This window comes from Phaenicophaeus curvirostris, chromosome 9, assembly GCF_032191515.1.
Source record: "Phaenicophaeus curvirostris isolate KB17595 chromosome 9, BPBGC_Pcur_1.0, whole genome shotgun sequence".
Taxonomy (NCBI): domain Eukaryota; kingdom Metazoa; phylum Chordata; class Aves; order Cuculiformes; family Cuculidae; genus Phaenicophaeus; species Phaenicophaeus curvirostris.
In genome coordinates this window covers 25,952,732-25,971,576 of record NC_091400.1, presented here as the reverse complement: position 1 = coordinate 25,971,576, position 18,845 = coordinate 25,952,732, and the positions used below count along the sequence as shown (strand labels likewise).

Sequence of the window (18,845 nt, the reverse complement as noted above, 5' to 3'; positions counted from 1 at the left end):
CTTGTATTTAAACTAATCAGTCCTACTCAAATTAAACACCCTACCTCCTCTAGTTTCAGATAATAGTTTCATACCTTAGCTACGACAACGACAAAATGTGTTCTTGATTTCTCATAATCCAGGGTGACCCCTGTTTTGATGCGCAGGACACCACTGTGACGGTCTATTGTAAACTTATTAGCATGAATGTTCTGGAAGAAAAGAAAAGAAGAAACAGCGAGAGATTACAGGTATGGAAATAAGATTGCCATAGGGATTCATCTCTTATTTCATCCGCTAAGGGAAAAGACTAGAATAATGATATGGTTTAGGTGAATAATGTATTTGATGAATTTCACCTCTGCGTGTTTATGAACAATTCATGAACCAACCAAGAGTCTCTCATTATTCAGAATAAATCAGTTACCTCCAATGTAGAATTTTTTAATCTTTTAGTGTTTCATTGTGAAAACTTTGGTTAACACGGTTCATCTCATGGAAGGAGTCAGGAAGACTTAACAGAAAAAAGGATGAGGGAAAAGGGAAGAAGAAAAAAGGTGTTATCCCTTAGCATTTCACAGTTCTACTGGCTCAAAAAAAAAATAAATCAGGAAGCTTGCATGCATAGATTATGACCAATAGAGTCATGTTTTGGTGATTTTTGTGATATACAAATAAAACCTAAAAGACATCCAAGTTCGAAAAGGCCTGGAAAAATGTTTCCCCCCATTCTTATGGACTGGAGATACATATAAACATGCCTCCATTTGGGTATCCATATAAAATTTTCAGATAATCTTGGCCTTGTCACCACCTGCCCACATCAGTCTTTTGTAGAGGGACTTTTTTCTGTGCAACCTGAGAATTCCCAGAGATTGCATATATGTATTTAGTAACCTTTTTGCCACACAAATAGATCAATTACTCACGGGAGTTTGAAACTGGGGTTCCTTGGCTTTGTCTATTAACTCACTGGAAAAAGCCCTGTGCAAAACTGAATCCTACATATAGTTTAAATGGATAAGAATTGGTGAAATCAAAGCTAGATTTCAACAAGGTACTCAAAGTGTTCTTCCACAGTATGCCCAAGCTCTTGACAAGATAAGCTTTAGTGCTATGTAAGTATTTTCTGACTTGTTTCCATATTTGTATCCAAAATAAATATTGGAACAAGCTAGTTGTGGGTCTTGGTTTTGATTTTTTGAACTGCAGCTAATCTGGATGAAGCTACATGTAAAAAGAAGGAATTTGAAGGATATAACGCAAAAAGTTGCCCTTTTGGCATGCAAGAAATCTGTAATGCAGAAGTTTAGCTTTAAATACAGAGTCCTTTCTGTTCTTCACCTGTGGGCAATACCTGAAAGGCTGGTTTCAGGCTGGCACGGCTATGTCAGTGAGGAGACTTAGTACCCCATGTTTCACACTGTGTTCCAGGTCTCGGTTATGCACCAGCCTGCTACACAAGGTGCATATTTGGGTTTGCAGTGCGTTTTGCTTTCTTAAGAAAGCTATTTCATGCTTTAGAAATCCTATATGCATACAAGATTACAAGTTAGATTTGCTCTCTCCGTCACACCAAAGAAAGGGCCATTAAGAACCCTGCCGCGAGGAGTCCTGCCGACAAGCATAGAACTGGCAATGGCAACTCCAGCTCTTACTTCTACCTCCTGGACTGCACTTTGCTGCTCACAATCAAACAGCATCTGTTATGCTAATGCTTGTTTGTTTGTGCACAACATAAACTTGATCCTATAGACCCTAGTAGCCAGCTTAACCCTCAAAACCATTTTGAATCTGATTTCTGAGATCTCAGAAAATGGAAGGTGATTTTTGATAGTACAAGTAATACCTTACCTGCAAGAAGTAGGTGATACTTCCTCCAGAACCTGTATCTTTGTCCACTGCCTCGATCTTAAAGATACTGCTGCCAGAGGGAGCATTCTGTGACCAGAGAGTTACCAGAGTCACACAGAAGTAGAAAATGAGTTAGAAGAAATGAAAAATGAGCATGCAAGGTGGCAGAAAGAAGAGTGAGACCAGAAAGAAAAGAGAGAAGAGATTAAAAATGTAGGAAACTGGAGAAGAGCAAGAAAAGAAAAAAATTTTTGGAATAAAACTGACAGGAAATCTCAGCTAAGAGACTGTATCCTATTCCTGCTGAAGTACATCCTAAGAACACCCAATGACTCGCATCTCGGAGCTTACCCACAGAACCGCACACCTTAGGTACCTACACACTTACTCCCTAGGTTTGCAGTGAATATGAAATATCTACCGAAAACCCAGAATAAAGGAATGCAAGTTAGTCCTGCACAGCTTATTTTACTGAAAACATACTAGGTCCTCTTTACATCCTAATGTAAACTGCGCAAAGGAACTTCACCAACCTCTGGGACTTGGACTATGTAAGGTGTATTGATGAACTCTGGGCTCTCATCATTAGCGTCCATTACAAGAATCCTGACTTTTTCAGAAACCTGGAGTAGAATACAAAGAACGTGTTATGACTTAAGCTGGTTTTCAACGTGTATTATACCTGTTCATGTGCCTACTAAGGCATAGTCATAGGCAATGAAACTTTATGTTGTAGTAGAATATCTTTGCACTAGTAAAAATGAGCACATGAAAGAAACTACAGAAAATCCCATGATCCAGAAGAATTTGCATTGTGAAGAACACCTAGATATCTCCAGACTAAATAAGGAGTGTCATAGTACTGTATAAATCGCAGGTTGGAGCTAAGTTTCAAAAGTCTCTCTTCTTCTTTATGGCATTCAAAATACCATGATGTGTTTTATGAGAATACATAAAAGACTGTAAAAGTTTGTTCCTGACAGCAAAGAGCATTCATTAATGCCTCATTTGTTATCATGATACTAGGTTGCATGCATAACTTGGATATACAAATGACGCTAATACATAACAATCCATATTGAACAAAATCTGTTCTCTTTCTAAAAATACAGAAGCACACCAACCAACTTGCCAGTTGTTTGCAAGTGAACATGTGGATGTGATCCCATTATTTCTTATTTACAGAGGCTGCCAGAGCAGTTGTGCCTGTAGAGTTCTGGCACCTGCAAACATTTGTTGTTGTAATCTCAATTAATTTGTTTGAGATAAGGAAGAGCTCTAGAGGGGATACCTAGTGGATAGTAAGAGGATCCCACTTTTATGGCACCTCTAGTAATGAAGCCCAGATCCTCTTATTGGCAGACAAATATCCTGTCTGTGTGTAAACTCAAAATGCCAAGGAAATTTGTAGAACTAGGACTGGATGCTTGTGCAATGCCTCAGAGAAGTCCTTAATGATTATAAATGATTAAAGCTTTATTCAACAGCAGACAAGAAACTCCCCACAACCTTAGTCTAAGCAAATCTTCTTAATGTCGTGCTAGAGAAATGTTGCGGGGGCGGGGGGGAGGGACAGTCTTGGGCATCCAGTACTAGCTCCTATAAAGTCATGCATTTCTCCAAAAACCCTCCAGATGTTTCTTAGGCATGAATTCTACTGAGCTAATGGTGAAACTTCATAGGAAGCTGGTCTAATTCTGCAGGCCATTAAGTCAGTCTTTCAGCTCACACTACATGGTAATTTCCCTCAAACAGCTGAGCAAGGAGCTGGGGTGAGACCTGAGCTACAGGGAGTTCGGTGGCTCTTGAAATGTGAGGTAAAGACTCTAATGAGATTATGTTTTCTGATAGAATGAGACAGTCCCTGTAAGGTAATTTAATAGGAAGATGTAAGTGGGGACAGAGAGTTTGACAAGCTATAGCATAATTAAATACTTACTGTATTCAGGCCATCTGAAATACTGACAATAACTTCAATCTCATCTTCTTTCTGTAAACCAAGAAAATTCCTTGATTAGAGAAATGACATTTTCTCTAACTGGAAAAGGCACTGCAAATTTCAATGTGTCTCAGCAGGTAAATAAAAGTAACAACTAGGAAGACCTCTCAGAGGCTTCATCCAAGGGGCTCCTTGGACTTTGTGGCTGCTGTCGAAAGATGGTTGGACGGAGAATACCAGTTGTCCTGTAAAGTGCTGGGGAAATTCAATCATCTTTTTCAAGAAACGCTTCGTAAAAAGGCAGAATTGGTTCAAAATTCTGTTTTGGTATGCAGTATTTTGAAAGGTTTACTGTGTAACCCTCCCTGCAAAGTAGACATGAGGGGTTCAGTGCCTGTGTTCCCACAATAAAGCTGCCTTTAGCTCACAGGGCTACATCTTTAACCCACTGTTATGGTTTACCCTTAATCCAGCTAATTTCAGCAGTTAAAATCATGCAGTTAGACTCCCAAATCCTGTCCTCCCCACCCATGGGGAAAGGAGAAAAGAAAATGATGGGAAAAAGACTTGTGGTGGGAAACTGACTCTAATTTAGCTCAAACCTCAACGCCCCCATGGCTGTGGTTTGGTTAAGGGCCTATGATGTAACTACAGAAGCGTCCTGCAACAGTGCTTACACAGAACTCTTCTTCCTCCCAATGACAGGAGAGTTCTCTTTCTGTGGATGAGAGGACTGTAACTGCCCCTAAGCTCTTCATGGGGTACAGGTGAGGGAATATAGGAATAAAGAGTAAATTTCTCTTTTGGCAAAAGCTAGACAGTCAGCTGCTGAAAAAATTGATGGCAGAGTCAGTGGTGCAAGTCACCTGGAAAACAACATGATGGGTGAAGCATAACGTGTCAGAATTGCAATGTATATGAGGTGTTTCAGGGTCAAATACGTTGGCACGGTCCCTCAAAGACACGGATTGAATTAAACTGAAGGAAACTCCATGAACACACAGACTGATGCCATTTTACTGTACCTCTCTGTCGAGCTCTTCAATTAATGTAACATTTCCAAGGTTCTTGTCAACAGAAAAGTAACGTCTTGATCCAGCTTCATAGGCCAGGCCATATGTCACGGGATCTCCTTCTGGATCAGTTCCATTCAAAGTGTACACATGGGTACCTAAAAAATCAGCATTCAACAGCAATTCCCAGTGGTTACTCTGATCAGTGAATACTTCACTGGTCTGTTCCTTAGGAACCTGGCTTCCCTGAGGCAGGCAAGGCTTTTGTGAATCAAACTCATTTACTGGGAAATATGGATAAGTAGACAGTTCAATAGTCCTGATTGACATTTTTTAGCCTACTGGTAAAACTGAGTTTATCAGTGATGGTTTCTCTCACTTCAGGTTCTTTCCTATGGAACTGCACCTTGATTAATACCATTCGCATCATAATATTTATGGAGATGACAAGCTGTTGACTAACTCTAAGCCCAGGTAAGTTGGAAGCAATGCTGCTGTATGACTGGGTAACAATGCCAGCAGTACCAAAAGATCCCTCCCCACCCTGTTCCATGGGAACAGCAGCATTGCAAACTGGCAGTCAGAGGATGTGGCAGCTGTAGGCAGTGCTCCCACAGGACTGGGCCCAGACTCTGAAGCTCAGGAGACGCAAGGACATTTGGAGACTTTTCCACTTTCAGAACTAATAGATGCAAAAGTCGTCTTTCCTATTTCTCTCCCCCTCCTTAACTCCCTCTCATTAAAATCTCTACTTAACACACCCACTCATGCTCATACCAATGAATAAATTCTCTAAGCTCATCAATGTATTTCTTTCACAAGCTGGGGAAAGAGAGATTGCTATTTTTAAACATTTGAGAATTTGGTGCCAGTTTTTCCAGTAAACAGACTTTGTTTATCAGAAGTGATACATCCTGGGGGATTTATAACACCCACGTTTTCAAAACATGGTGAGGGTTTATTAGTATTAATTTTTTAACTTATGTGTCTGTCATTCCACTGTGCATTAATATTGTCATCCAAATAGCTTCAACCACTTTACAAAGATCAATTAACAGAGTCTAAAATATAAAATGCTGTTGTTGTTTCCTTCCAAGTCCCTTGGGTAAGTTGTCCAAGATATCTAAGTTGCAGAGGTTTGGACAGAAATGCTGCTTTACATCAAATGAGGTTCTTTGCATTGGAACTGCTGTAGTCTAGTGACTCACTGGTTAGCAGTGAGTTTTGCTTGTGCATGGGACAAAAAAACATGATGGAAGGATCCCTGCTAAAAAAAGTTAGTGTAAAGTTCAGGAGGAACACTGCTGAAGGGAAGCCAGAATTCTAGATTTGAACTACTCTGGCCCTGAGTTTGAGAGATTTTTAATTCTATACACAAAAGTCATAATCTTTCTCTCATATCCTCTCTGCAATGGCAGTGGAGTTTTTCACTGACAAGATCCATAAACTTCTGTTTAACTTTAGAGCTTTGGTTGAGGTCCTGCCCACAGCACTGACTGGCCAGCTTCTTGAAGGTTTCCTTGGTTTTGCAATATAACATTTCATTCCTTATTTAATTATTCCTTGGCATGCAAAATCTGAAGCAAACAGGTCACTTGGCTTAATGGACATGCAATGTCCAGGGATCAGCAGTGATACTCAGAAACCATGTCTGTCTTCGTTGCATAGCAAGGGATTATGCCAAGCCATGGGGCATTTGTGCTCACTTATGAGTAAACTGTCTTATGCTAATTACCTGGGCAGCGTTCCAGTACTTAAAGGGGGCCTGTAGGAAAGCTGGGGAGTGCAGGGATAGGACAAGGGGTAATGGTTTTAAGCTGAAAGAGGGGAGATTTAGATGAGATATAAGGAAGAATTTTTTTCCTGATAGGGTGGTGAGGCACTGGCACAGGTTATCCAGAAAGGTTGTGGATGTCCCATCTCTGGAGGTGTTCAAGGCCAGGCTGAATGAGGCTTTGAGCAAATTGACCCAGTAGGAGGTGTCCCTGCCCATGGCAAGGGTGTTGGAACTGGATGATCATTAAAGGTCCCTTTGGACCCAAAACATTCAAAGATTCTGTGATCTGAAGCACAGGCACTGACTGCATTTATTCTTGACTTTCAAAAGCTTTGTCTTAATATCACAGCTGGGGCCAAATTCAGAATTCTGGTGTCAATTGTTAGCACTTCACTGACATTATTATTCATAGAATCATAGAATCACCAGGTTGGAAGAGACCCACCGGGTCATCGAGTCCGACCATTCCTATCAAACACTAAACCATGCCCCTTAGCACCTCGTCCACCCGTGCCTTAAACACCTCCAGGGAAGGTGACTCAACCACCTCCCTGGGCAGCCTGTTCCAGTGCCCAATGACACTTTCTGTGAAAAACTTTTTCTTAATGTCCAGCCTAAATCTCCCCTGGTGGAGCTTGAGGCCATTCCCTCTTGTCCTGTCCCCTGTCACTTGGGAGAAGAGGCCAGCACACTCCTCTCCACAACCTCCTTTCAGGTAGTTTAGAGAGCAATGAGGTCTCCCCTCAGCCTCCTGTTCTCCAGGCTAAACACCCCCAGCTCTCTCAGCAGTTCCTCATAAGGCCTGTTCTCCAGCCCCTTCACCAGCTTTGTTGCTCTTCTCTGGACTCGCTCCAGAGCCTCAACATCCTTCTTGTGGTGAGGGGCCCAGAACTGAACACAGTATTCAAGGAGTGGTCTCACCAGTGCCGAGTACAGAGGGAGAATAACCTCCCTGGACCTGCTGGTCACACCGTTTCTGATACAAGCCAAGATGCCATTGGCCTTCTTGGCCACCTGGGCCACTGCTGGCTCATGTTCAGTCACTGTCAACCAACACCCCCAGGTCCCTCTCCTCCAGGCAGCTTTCTAGACAGACTTCTCCTAGTCTGTAGCTCTGCACAGGGTTGTTGTGCCCCAAGTGCAGGACCCGGCATTTGGTCTTGATAAACCTCATGCCATTGGACTCTGCCCAGCGGTCCAGCCTGTTCAGATCCAGTGCTTTTCTTCAGCCTTTTTCAGTCATTAAAAGTCTTTACCTCTTAGTTGCTTTTCTGCCCTTCTTCACTTTTCTTGACCCTTCCACTTGACATGCCACTGGCTGCCCTACCTGTTTCTAGTTTGTGCAGAAATTTCTTATGACGAAAACAGGAATTTTTGTGGTACTACATTTAAGAAGACACATTAATACTGGTACAGACAAAGATCATTGAGGTTTCCAAGCAAGCAACGAAGGACGTCATTGATCTTTACATTGGTCTGTTTGCTTCCTAGCTAAACTGGATACTTCTTCATTTATTCACAATACAGAATGCTTGTGTACCTTTTAAATTCGATTGTGGATAAAAATTTCTTTTATAATATGTTATAATTCCTAATTTTGTCTGAATTGTAATTTCACTGCACAATACTCTGCATATCATTAGCACCCTGGGAACACTTCTCAGCATAGTGTTAATGCCAATTAAAACCCTTCTCTCAGTGTGCTGCCTCCACTTGCTAAAAAGGAATTAAATGAAAAAAAATGAGCTAAAATCTTATTAGTGAGTACCATGTAAACAGCCTATTGCTGTCAGGAAGATAAAGGAATAGAAGAGTCTTTACCCAGGGACATGGCAAATGCCACGTAAGGGCCCTGGCTGGAAGACCTGGATGGTCCAGGGGATGACGCAGCAAGCTGGTACAGGGAAGTCTTGGGGAGCCATGTGCTGCTCCTTGCTACAGCTGCTTCTCAGGAGCCACACCAATTTTTCACACCATTTTCCTACTCCATCTTAAGAGTTATTTGCCTTTTACTCCTACCACTCAGGCTGCATGGCGGTCTCGTGATGCCATTACTCCATTTTACTTAATTTCTGATTTAGATTTATTTAAGGTCCGCCTCTATCCATGTGCTCCAGGGCTGGTTTTGCCCTCTCACTGAAAACACGCTTTCCCTCTGTGCTATGCAACACCCAGCAGCTAAATTCCCTCCCAGCCAAGTTAAACAAGCCAAGTACATTTTGGATTCATGTTCAGTCCTGCTGCTGTCCTTTTCTACCACAGCTGATATCTGCTAAGGAGATGCTGAGAGAGACATCCATGGCCCCACTCCCAGGACAGGACACCTCTGTTCCCAACATGACAGTAAATACCGTCTTGCCTGAGGTTAAGCACCTGCTGTCCACCTGTCTCAGCCAAAGGGCCATTTCCCTGCCAGAAAAGGCGACAGACAGTTAAAACAAAGCCTACAGATGGCTGGTTTACACTCCAAGCTCACGCCAAGCAAAGGGGAGCTCAGGTTCCTGGAGGACCTGGACCACACACCATGACTACCTCAAAACCAACTCCTTTCCGATTTACCACTGGCTACCGCTCTTTCCTGAGCATGGTGACTCCTGCTCCCTCCCTGCACCCCAACAAACAAAGCAAAGCAGAGAGATGGGCAGGATTAGCAGCCCAAAAGCCATGGCTTCCACACCATCAGCTGAAACCGTCTCTGCAGCTGCAAGGAACTGTGGCAGGGAGAGGGGTGTACAGTGCAAGCACTCATCACGGGGCCCAAAACACCAGCCCATGGAGAGCAACGATGTGTCCTTGCAGCACCCACAGCAACCAACTCCAAGGAGAAGCCATCTGAGGACAATTTTCTGATGTATCCGCAGTTGCTATTAGAAGAATAAAACCAAAAGCAAAGGCTGTAGCATCTGTGAGTCCTCAGCACATCTCTGTGCATTGCTCTGCCTTACAGGGAACTCCATTTTGTGCAGTGCTGGTTCTGCCCAGTGATGTAGAAGGTAGGCTCTGTTTAACAGTTTCGTTCTCATAGCTCCAAGGGTAGATTTTAGTTCTACAAAAAATTGAATATTTTTGCACCTTCAAAAAAAAAACAAAACTTTTCTGGAGTTGTCTGACTGTGAGGTCTTGGTGTGTCTCTAACTTTCAAGAGACAGCCTGGGCTAAATTGTCCATGTCCACATTCCTTCTAGTCAGAAAGGAATTACCATTTTAGAAAGAAGTGTATTAATTCCTTCACAGATATTTTTGTGACAGGGAGGGGCTGGAAATATATTGTGGGCAGAAAAAAAATCCCTGCGTGTTTTTAAGCAAGGCAGTTGTTGGTCTCTTCTCTCAGATAACAAGTGATAGAATGAGAGGAAATTGCCTCAAGTTGCACCAGGAGTGGTTTAGACTGGATACTAGGAAATATTATCTCATGGAAAGGGACATCAGGCACTGGAACAGGCTCCACAAATGGTGGAGTCACCATCCCTAGTGGCATTTAAAAGACACGTGGATGTAGTGCCTAGGGACATTGTTTAGTGGAGGACTTAGCAGTGCTAGATTTACAGTTGGACTTGATCACCTTAAAGGTCTTTCCTAATGTAAACAATTTTGTGATTCTGTGATTCTCTGTCTGTGACAGGTGAAATGCAGAAACAGAGATGTCAGCGTGCCAGGGTGGGACCACTGAGCACTGAAGGAAGGACCAGGAAACACATCAGCAGGAACTCTCAGCAGTTTGGGGAGCATTGGTTAGACCAGGGTGATAGAAACAGGGGAGGAACAACGACTGCCAGAGAAGGCTTATTCACAGCCAGCTGTGAATGATAGGAAGAAATGAGACCAGGATTGTGTAGGAGCAACAGGGGAAGCTTGAAGGACGGAGGGACCTGAAGTGGTCAGTCAGCCAGTGGTGGGTAACTGGCAGTTGTACCGTTGATCAAAAAAGCTGCCACTGCAAATTGGCTTTTAACGGAGAGGGAGTGCATACGAGGGCAAAACAGAAAGGAAAAACACAAGGATGAGAGGCATGTAAAGATCTCTAGAGCACTTGAGCTTTGAGAGAGTAATGAATTTAGGCCTTCTGATTATGCCTCAATCCCTCGCTCTGCAGCCGTTCTCAGTCCCACTCTGTCCCCACTACGAGGGCTTACAGGGATTACTGAGGTAGTATGAAACAAACAACCTAAAATAGCATCCCACACATGCCTTAAGACCTTGATTAGGAGCACACGTACATTTTGTATGTACACAGGCAACTCTTTGCAAAGAGCTAATTGCCCACTTGCCCTGCCAAACAGCCACACAAACTGCAACTGCTATTTCAGTTCATAACTTTTCCCTTTCTTCTTAAATCTAGCATTGGCAGGAGCAGCTACTTTGGCCCTTCTTACCTTGAGGGGCATCACACTCTGCAGCAGTAAATGGGATCTGGGAAACTGCAGACTCTTTTAAGCTTTTGCAAGGAAAGAGTATTTGCTGGTTTTATAACTTAGTTCACAATGTATGTAACTTGGTAGATCACGACTATCCGTTAGTAAGCAAAATTCCATAAGGCAAAAGAAGGTCAAGTTGAGGATGATATGAGCATGATAATGCAATTTTCTTGAATTTGATGCATTCTTGCAGCTGCAGCACTGCAATTTCTCTTTTTACAGTTACATGGAGAATCCATCATCTCCTTTCTGTGCTGTAAAATGTTGCATGTCCCTTGCATACAGATGCCTGGGAATATAACTAACACACAATTTTGCCAACTTCTTGTAATCTCCATGGGGCCAAAGGCTGTAAAACTCCTGGAGGTTTATTAAAATTGCTGTCCATGGCATTGCTCAGATCAAATGTTGGTGGCTGCCAAGAAAAGCATCCTGCCTATGACTGCAAATTTGATGCAAGCATAAGACCTAATGGCAACCTGCCCATTTTTGCAGCACCTAAGCTTGAGTGAAGCCATCCAGAATCAAACATATCAAGTTTTAATTCCCCTGTTTTGCCACTGATCTTCCTGCTCAAACTTAAAGATGACTGCTGGAGTGTGGATGCTCGGGACTGCACACGGACACAGGAGACCAAATTCTTTCTTCTTCTACTGGAGGAGATCAGGGCGGAGGAATGAAAAGTAACAGCCTCATCTCTAGTGCAAAGCCTGTTACTGAGGCCACAGAAAAGGGCCAGCCTGGCAGCTATTTAGCATGGACAGTGTGTGAGCCCTCACTGAGCTCTGGCACGAAGCTTTGACTGTGGTCTGATGTGAGCAGTGGTTCTCTTGCCCTGCATAATGCTGAATGCACACCAAGCTCTGCAGCACCAAAGTTCTGCTGTTCTGGCCCTCCTCTAGGAGCCCTTCTGCCAAAGCATCCCAGAGGAGCGGCTGTGCTGACGTGGGCAGCAGGTAGCAGCAGCAGTTCACATTGAGCAAACCACCTCAAGCAGCTGTGTCCCGAAGGAACTTCCCAAGTGCTTTCAGAAAAGAGGACCTTGCAATGCTTACAGTTTTTAGTCAAGGTGTTCTGGGAATTAGCCCAAAGAAGCACTAGCAGCTCCGTGGCAAAGCTGCCACCTCTGGGCTTCTCAAAAGTAAGGTCTTGTGGTCATCTCCCCCTTTCCCAAGGGTTTCCTCTTGATCCTTTGCAGTAACCTGAAGTCAACACTTCCTAACCTTGCACCTCAGAAAAATGCTGCTGGTGGCAACTTTGGAGCTTTAATCCCGAAGCTGCTTCTCTCTTGTCTTTTAAAGCACATTTATACAGCAAATTAGGAGTACAAGCCAGCTAATGTAAACACTTGTAAATACATTCTGGATGAAGCCAGCAGGCATGAGACACAGTAGAACTGAAGGCAGACCAGCTTGAGCTTTATCACTGCTGCAACCAAAGGATAAACTCTCCAGGGATCTCTATGTACCTAGTCTGGTTGCTAATGTTACGAAGGCACGCACAAAAGCCCATCACATATTTGCCATTATTATTACTCAGGCTAGTTACGAGGTTGCTAACACAGGCAGTGATCCCTCACATTGCTCTTCTGCTGTCAAAGCTTGCACACTGCTTTTTTTGCCTGAATTCCCAGATCAGATGTACTGGGTTCCAGTGCTGGAAAATTACTGCTGTATTTACTTTGCTGCTGCAGAGACCGCTGACATCTAGGAGACCGTGTGGCACTGCAGTCCTGGTAGGAAGGACATTTTTTGACTGTGTTGTGGCTCCGTGCCATCTTTAGCTCCCCATCACCAGGCAGGTGGTTGGAGGCTCTCAGTCATAGCGGGGAGATGCTGATGGCCTGTAAATGTCTGTAAGCTGGCACCACGCAAGGGGTTGGGGCAACCAAGTGAGTTGAACTGAGGTTTGCGTGGCAAAGTTGCCAAACATCACCCCAAATGAACTTAGTCTGGGTCCCATTTTGCGGCTGTCTGGCATTGCAAGCCTCATAGACACTATGAAACAAGTGATTCCACCGGCTCATCTTAGTCCAGCAATCAGCAGAAGTGTCTGGATCACCAAGGCAGAGCAATTGCAATTTCCATGTGAATCTGGGCAGAAATACAACAAAAATTGCAGCCTCTTGGCCTACCTCTGGCTTTAGCAAGTGCCACTACATCACTGTTGGCTTTCAGCTGAGGTTTCCACTTAAGCTTGACTGAGCTTATAGCAAATCCCTGCTGCATCATAAGCGAGCTCTTTTTAAGTTCATTGGCTAGGTGCGTCACTTCTATGCTATCTGTTGCTTCCTCCCTCTCCTCTTCCCTGGCTGAGCAAGCAAAGGAGGAGTCACTGCTTCCCAAACATTCCCTCTCTGTCCCCTAGCATGCCCAGGGCAGATCCTGCCCGGCATTAAGATCATTGGGCCAGAAACGGAGACTTTGAGCAAACCCTAGGCAGCTGCTTCCCAAGGCAGTGAGTGACCCTGGTCATGCTTAGGAAGGTAAAGGTAGCAGCATCAGTATTCCAGAGAAGGCTCTACCCTTTCGATCCTTCCCTCATCCTTTCCTCCCCTAGCTGCCAAAACCCTGGGGGGGTTTTGGGTGCACCCCTCACACAACCACCTCTCTCCTCTATGCATGAGGCAGCTAATAAATGGGTGCTCTGCTACTCAGTCTCCAATAGCTAAATACTTCTCCGATTCAGCTTGTAAAAGCTAGAGAGAAAGAGGAGCAAATCCTAAACAAAAGCCTCAGTGCAATGTTTGAAGATAAGGTAGTGTTCACCACTTAACTTCATAGAATCATGGAATGGTTTGGGTCAGAAGGGACCTTAAAGATTATCCAGTTCCAAGGGAAGGGACATCTCCCACTGTGTCAGGTTACTCAAAGCATCATCCAACCTGGGCTTGAACACCTCCAGGGATGGGGCAAATTTTCTGGACAACTTGTGCCAGTGCCTTACCACCCTCACAGGAAAAAAAATTCTTCCTTATATCTCATCTAAATCTCCCTTCTGTCAGCTTAAAACTGTTACCTCTGTCCCATCCCTGATAATGACTCTCTCCCCAGTTTTATAATATATTTTACATAATTTTTTAAAGTGTTAGGACATTTTTCTTCCCCCATGGAAAATATTGATTATAAATCACCATTTTGTTCTTCTTTACTTTTTCTTAATGCCACTAGAGTTAAAAGAAGCATAAATAGACCTGCCTTAAATTACCAAAAGCTGAAAAATGTATCAAATTTTTAATTTTCAATAAAACAAAGCTAAACCTTTTTAAAAAAATCAGTTGCCTAGACAGTTGAGGCCAAATAAAAGCATGAGAGAAAAACACAGAAGACTGCCAACATAGAACAGCAACCTACAACATAATATGTGTCACTACTCAAAACTGTAAGCAACTTCAGTTTCATGGTTTAAACATACTATTTTCAATACTGACCAACAGGTGTGTCTTCTGAAAGGCTGAGAAGTGCCATGTTCCCGTTTGTGCTTCTGGCTCCATTATCAAAGAAATAGGGGGCATAATTTGCCTGAGCTGCAATTAAAACAAAGCAGAAGCCAAAGAAAAGCATTTTGTAGGTGACAGTTATTTGGCTTTGTTACCTGACTCTCGGTAAACATGAGTTGTTTTGGGAATACTATGAGTGTGTAACATACCCAGTTGCTGCGATGAACTTTCAGAACAAGATCTGTTCTTACATTTTTAATAAACATCACTTCTACATGCCACTGTGCCAGTATTAACACAGCAGAAAATAGAGAAAGAGGGTACGTAGATGGGGAGGGAACCAACCCGAACAACAGAAAGAAATCGAGTCGCACGATCTCTCTAAAAATATCTCAGTAAGTTCCAGACAGCTTCATTGCAAAATTCATCTTTTTGGTTTGCAATGACTGTACTCCTCTCCTTGACTGTACACATGCACATCTGAAACTTTCCCAGTGCCCTGATACCTTATCCAGTATTCTAAGCACATTCTGCCTTAAAATTATGCCTACTGCATGAGCAATTAGCCATAATTAAACAGTTACTTACTTGCTGCCAGACAACAGCAAACAAAATTAAAAAAAAAAAGAAACAACAAATTAGTTGTTATTCTACTGACTAACTGTTAGAGATTCAAAATAGCCCATTTGAAACAAAACTCCACATATATACACACAGAAGGTAACATTTGCACAGGGATCAGTTGCCAAGGAAAATATTTCAGGACAATTTTACCACATCAGTAAGGATTGCTACAGGATTTAAGGTTATGCTTGTATCCTCCTATATTTATACTTAACAATGATCATTGTACTCACCCAGGCAAACGTGCACCAAACTGAGAAATAAGGAGGGGGTGAAATGCCTTACATGCTTCATCCCACTGAAGAAAGGGCCAATTTCTTCTGTTTCAAGGGCTTGTTTTGGTTTTTTTTTTTTCTTTCTGAAAGGTCCAGGAAAGTGTCCTTCAGGCTGAGGTAGTGGAGAAATGTGCAAGAGGCAGTAACAGATGCTAAGATGTTAAGCGGATGACACGTCTTAATTTCTGAGGAATTTAAAGAAGCTCCTTCCTACCACCTAATTAGACCAATTACTCTGCAGTGAGCTGTGGGACTCATTTCTGAGACAGGATTTGGAGAGATCAGTGTAACTGTCATAGGTTCTGCTGTTCGCACCGTATTTGGGCTGTTCGAACAAACAAGTTGGAGGGAAGGTAAAGTAGAAAGTTGTTTCTTTCTGAACTCTACCTTTAATTCTCTGAGCCAGTCCTTGTTCTTCGAGAGCTAAAAGAAGTTTCTCTTTATTTGAGCTTTGATAGTCTTGAGAAACTATAAACGAAGGAAATCTCACATTAGCAAGGAACAGTAAATGTGATTATAACTGTTTTAAAGGAAACAAACACACTTATAACAACAAAACGTACACAAAACTGCATACCAAAAATGTTCTTCTCATGAGCTAGCCTGATAATTTTGTTCTTAATCTGCATGAATTTCTGTAAGCATATTTTACATTCAGTGGGTAACTTTTAATCAACATACTAAAAAATGTGTTTAAACACCAACACATGGAAAAAGTTAGCAAAACAGCTTTATTTCATTGCTTGTTTTGGTTTTCTGTACATAAAAAGTGTTTGTACTAATTTAAAATTAGTATCATCCAATAAATGATAGGGATAAAAAAACCAAAACAGCCACCTTGGGAAATTGTTCACAAAGCTTTTGACTGCTTAAAAGGAACTTTATCAGTGGCAATACTTAGCTTCCAACCAAGGAGCTGTTTGCATAGTGGTTTAGCTGTCTAAACTTGCCCTTTAAGGATGTGTTAATGGAGTTTTCTGGTTTTTAATTAAGAGCTTGTGCTAAAGAAATGTGTAAGAAATCAGTCAGAGAGTTCTCCAATACAACACTTCAAAATGCGACAGAAGCTACGCTTCCTTCCTGGCAAAGCCCCTTGGCGCTGGTGCTGACTGCATGCAGCGTCGGTGCTCGGTGCAGAGAGGCTGCTGGGGCAGAGCTTACTGCAGGAGGATCCCATAGTGCTGCCCTTCTCAGGGCTGGATGCATTCCAGCTACAGCTGAGCCTCTTGGCCAAGCTGAGGGCATGGTTCCCATAGAATTCCGTGGGATGCTGCGTGTCTAGAAAGCTGCCTGGAAGAGAGGGACCTGGGGGTGTTGGTTGACAGCGACTGAACATGAGTCAGCAGTGGCCCAGGTGGCCAAGAAGGCCAATGGCATCTTGGCTTCTATCAGAAACGGCGTGACCAGCAGGTCCAGGGAGGTTATTCTCCCTCTGTACTCGGCACTGGTGAGACCGCTCCTCGAATACTGTGTTCAGTTCTGGGCCCCTCACCACAAGAAGGATGTTGAGGCTCTGGAGCGAGTCCAGAGAAGAGCAACAAAGCTGGTGAAGGGGCTGGAGAACAGGCCTTATGAGGAACTGCTGAGAGAGCGAGGGTTGTTTAGCCTGGAGAAGAGGAGGCTGAGGGGAGACCTCATTGCTCTCTACAAGTACCTGAAAGGAGGTTGTAGAGAGGAGTCTACTGGCCTCTTCTCCGAAGTGACAGGGGACAGGACGAGAGGGAATGGCCTCAAGTTCCGCCAGGGGAGGTTTAGGCTGGACATTAGGAAAAAACTTTTCACAGAAAGGGTTGTTGGGCACTGGAACAGGCTGCCCAGGGAGGTGGGTGAGTCCCCTTCCCTGGAGGGGTTTAAGGCATGGGTGGACGAGGTGCTGAGGGGCATGGTTTAGTGTTTGATAGGAATGGTTGGACTCGATGATCTGATGGGTCTCTTCCAACCTGGTTATTCTATGATTCTATGATTCTATGATTCTGTGTCCTGCAGGGTATGGCAGGCAGGCAACCCCAGCTCCTTGAGAACAGTCCGGCTACAAAGAAAGTGAGTGCAGAGTGATTTTTGGCTCCCTAATTAATTCATGTGGTTTAACATGATAGGAATTGTTGGACTTGATGATCCGGTGGGTCTTTTCCAACCTGGTGATTCTATGATTCTATGAACATAATTTGCTAACATTTTGGAAGGGGGGAGATAAGACATAACCCTACAGACAGACTCTCCTTCACAGCACCTGCCCGCTGGGTGCAGAGCTAAAGGTGGGCAGCACTCTTGGATGAGTTTTCATCACACACACCCAGGGGAGGGACAGGATGGGAAGTTTCTGCATATTTTTGATACAGAGGGAGCTGGCAGTTAGATCCTGTCACGTGTTTATAGCATACCTTACCCACCAGCTGCTGAAACTGCAGGGTGAACGAATGATGGAGGAAACCTTGGGAGAGAAGTCTTAGTTGTATATGCAGTACTGTGATGCTCCTATACTGCAGACAGGAGATTTCTGCACCTTTAGATGCCCCTGGATCTACGGTGGCGCTGGGAGGACACCTCTGCCTGAAGAACAAATCAACTGTAAGGCTCCCAAAACTGTGTAAGTAAAACTCTTTTTCCTTAACACTAAGAAAACTCACTATCCATCACAGAACTTGCCAGAGAAAGGCACAGAGAGAAAAAGTTTAAAAGGGCTTCAAAATGGGTTAGACAAATGAATGAAGATTAGGTTCATCAGTGACTGGCAAATGTGATGATACAGATGCAAACTTTGGCTCAGTATGGCACTAGATTACCACCTGCCAGAACTTGGAAGTTAAACCAGGGGAATGTTCTTTGTCATCTAGATCTTTTTCTAGCCATTTCCTACAAGATCAGACCTTTTGTGTGACTCTGTATGACTATTCTTGTAGAGCAGTGTTTGCAAAGCCTGCATGTCGAACAAACACATGACTTCAGCAGTGGCCTGTAACACTCAGGGGAACCTGCAGCAGGCATCTAAGAAAAACAAATGTATTTTTAGTGCATTTAAATTCACGATATCAGGATCTGAAGCTGAAAATTGTGTGGGAGGTTATACACATACAGAAGATGGATATAGATATAATCCCTGTTACAGATTTTACCATCCCACCCATGTCAACAGTGGTATTAAACCACTGATAAAATCACAGAAATACACCTGCATGGCACCCAAAAGGAAACATAAATAGCACCTAAATGTCCTCACCTGCCTCCTCAATCAGGAACTAACACCACAATGTTTTCTGCAGAGTATTTTCCTAGGAAAAGTGATGGAGAGCTCTTGTCAAAGTTAATAGCTGTCTGTTCCCCTGGTTGCGTCCCCTGGGGATCTAAATCTCTCAGGGCCTGCATCTCCAAGGAAGCAAAATGTCTCACGCCTCCTGAATTTCAATGAGTTTGAGCCTTTAATCCCCTTAGAGTTTGAAAACCCAGCTAATATGCATCTGCATCTATGCACACACAGATACATACCTAACTAGTATAGCAATGTTCTGACAGAGTAATTTTTTTGTGACAGA

At 43.3% G+C, this 18,845-nt stretch overlaps 1 protein-coding gene across 3 annotated transcripts in view; it reads right to left on the bottom strand.

Moving 5' to 3' along the window:
- Positions 1-15,618, bottom strand: part of CDHR1 (cadherin related family member 1) — a 48,199-nt gene extending 32,581 nt beyond the window's left edge. For all 3 annotated transcript variants that reach the window (XR_011337990.1, XM_069864069.1, XM_069864070.1), the window contains exons 1-7: positions 15,274-15,618; positions 14,408-14,503; positions 4,798-4,943; positions 3,773-3,823; positions 2,367-2,456; positions 1,834-1,920; positions 75-191 (exon numbers count right to left, since the gene is read on the bottom strand). Coding sequence is in view for 2 of the 3 variants with exons in the window: in XM_069864069.1 (XP_069720170.1) it covers positions 75-191; positions 1,834-1,920; positions 2,367-2,456; positions 3,773-3,823; positions 4,798-4,943; positions 14,408-14,503; positions 15,274-15,334 (648 nt within the window). In the remaining variant the exon portion in view is untranslated. The remainder of the gene's footprint in view (positions 1-74; positions 192-1,833; positions 1,921-2,366; positions 2,457-3,772; positions 3,824-4,797; positions 4,944-14,407; positions 14,504-15,273) is intronic.
- Positions 15,619-18,845: the final 3,227 nt, after the last annotated feature.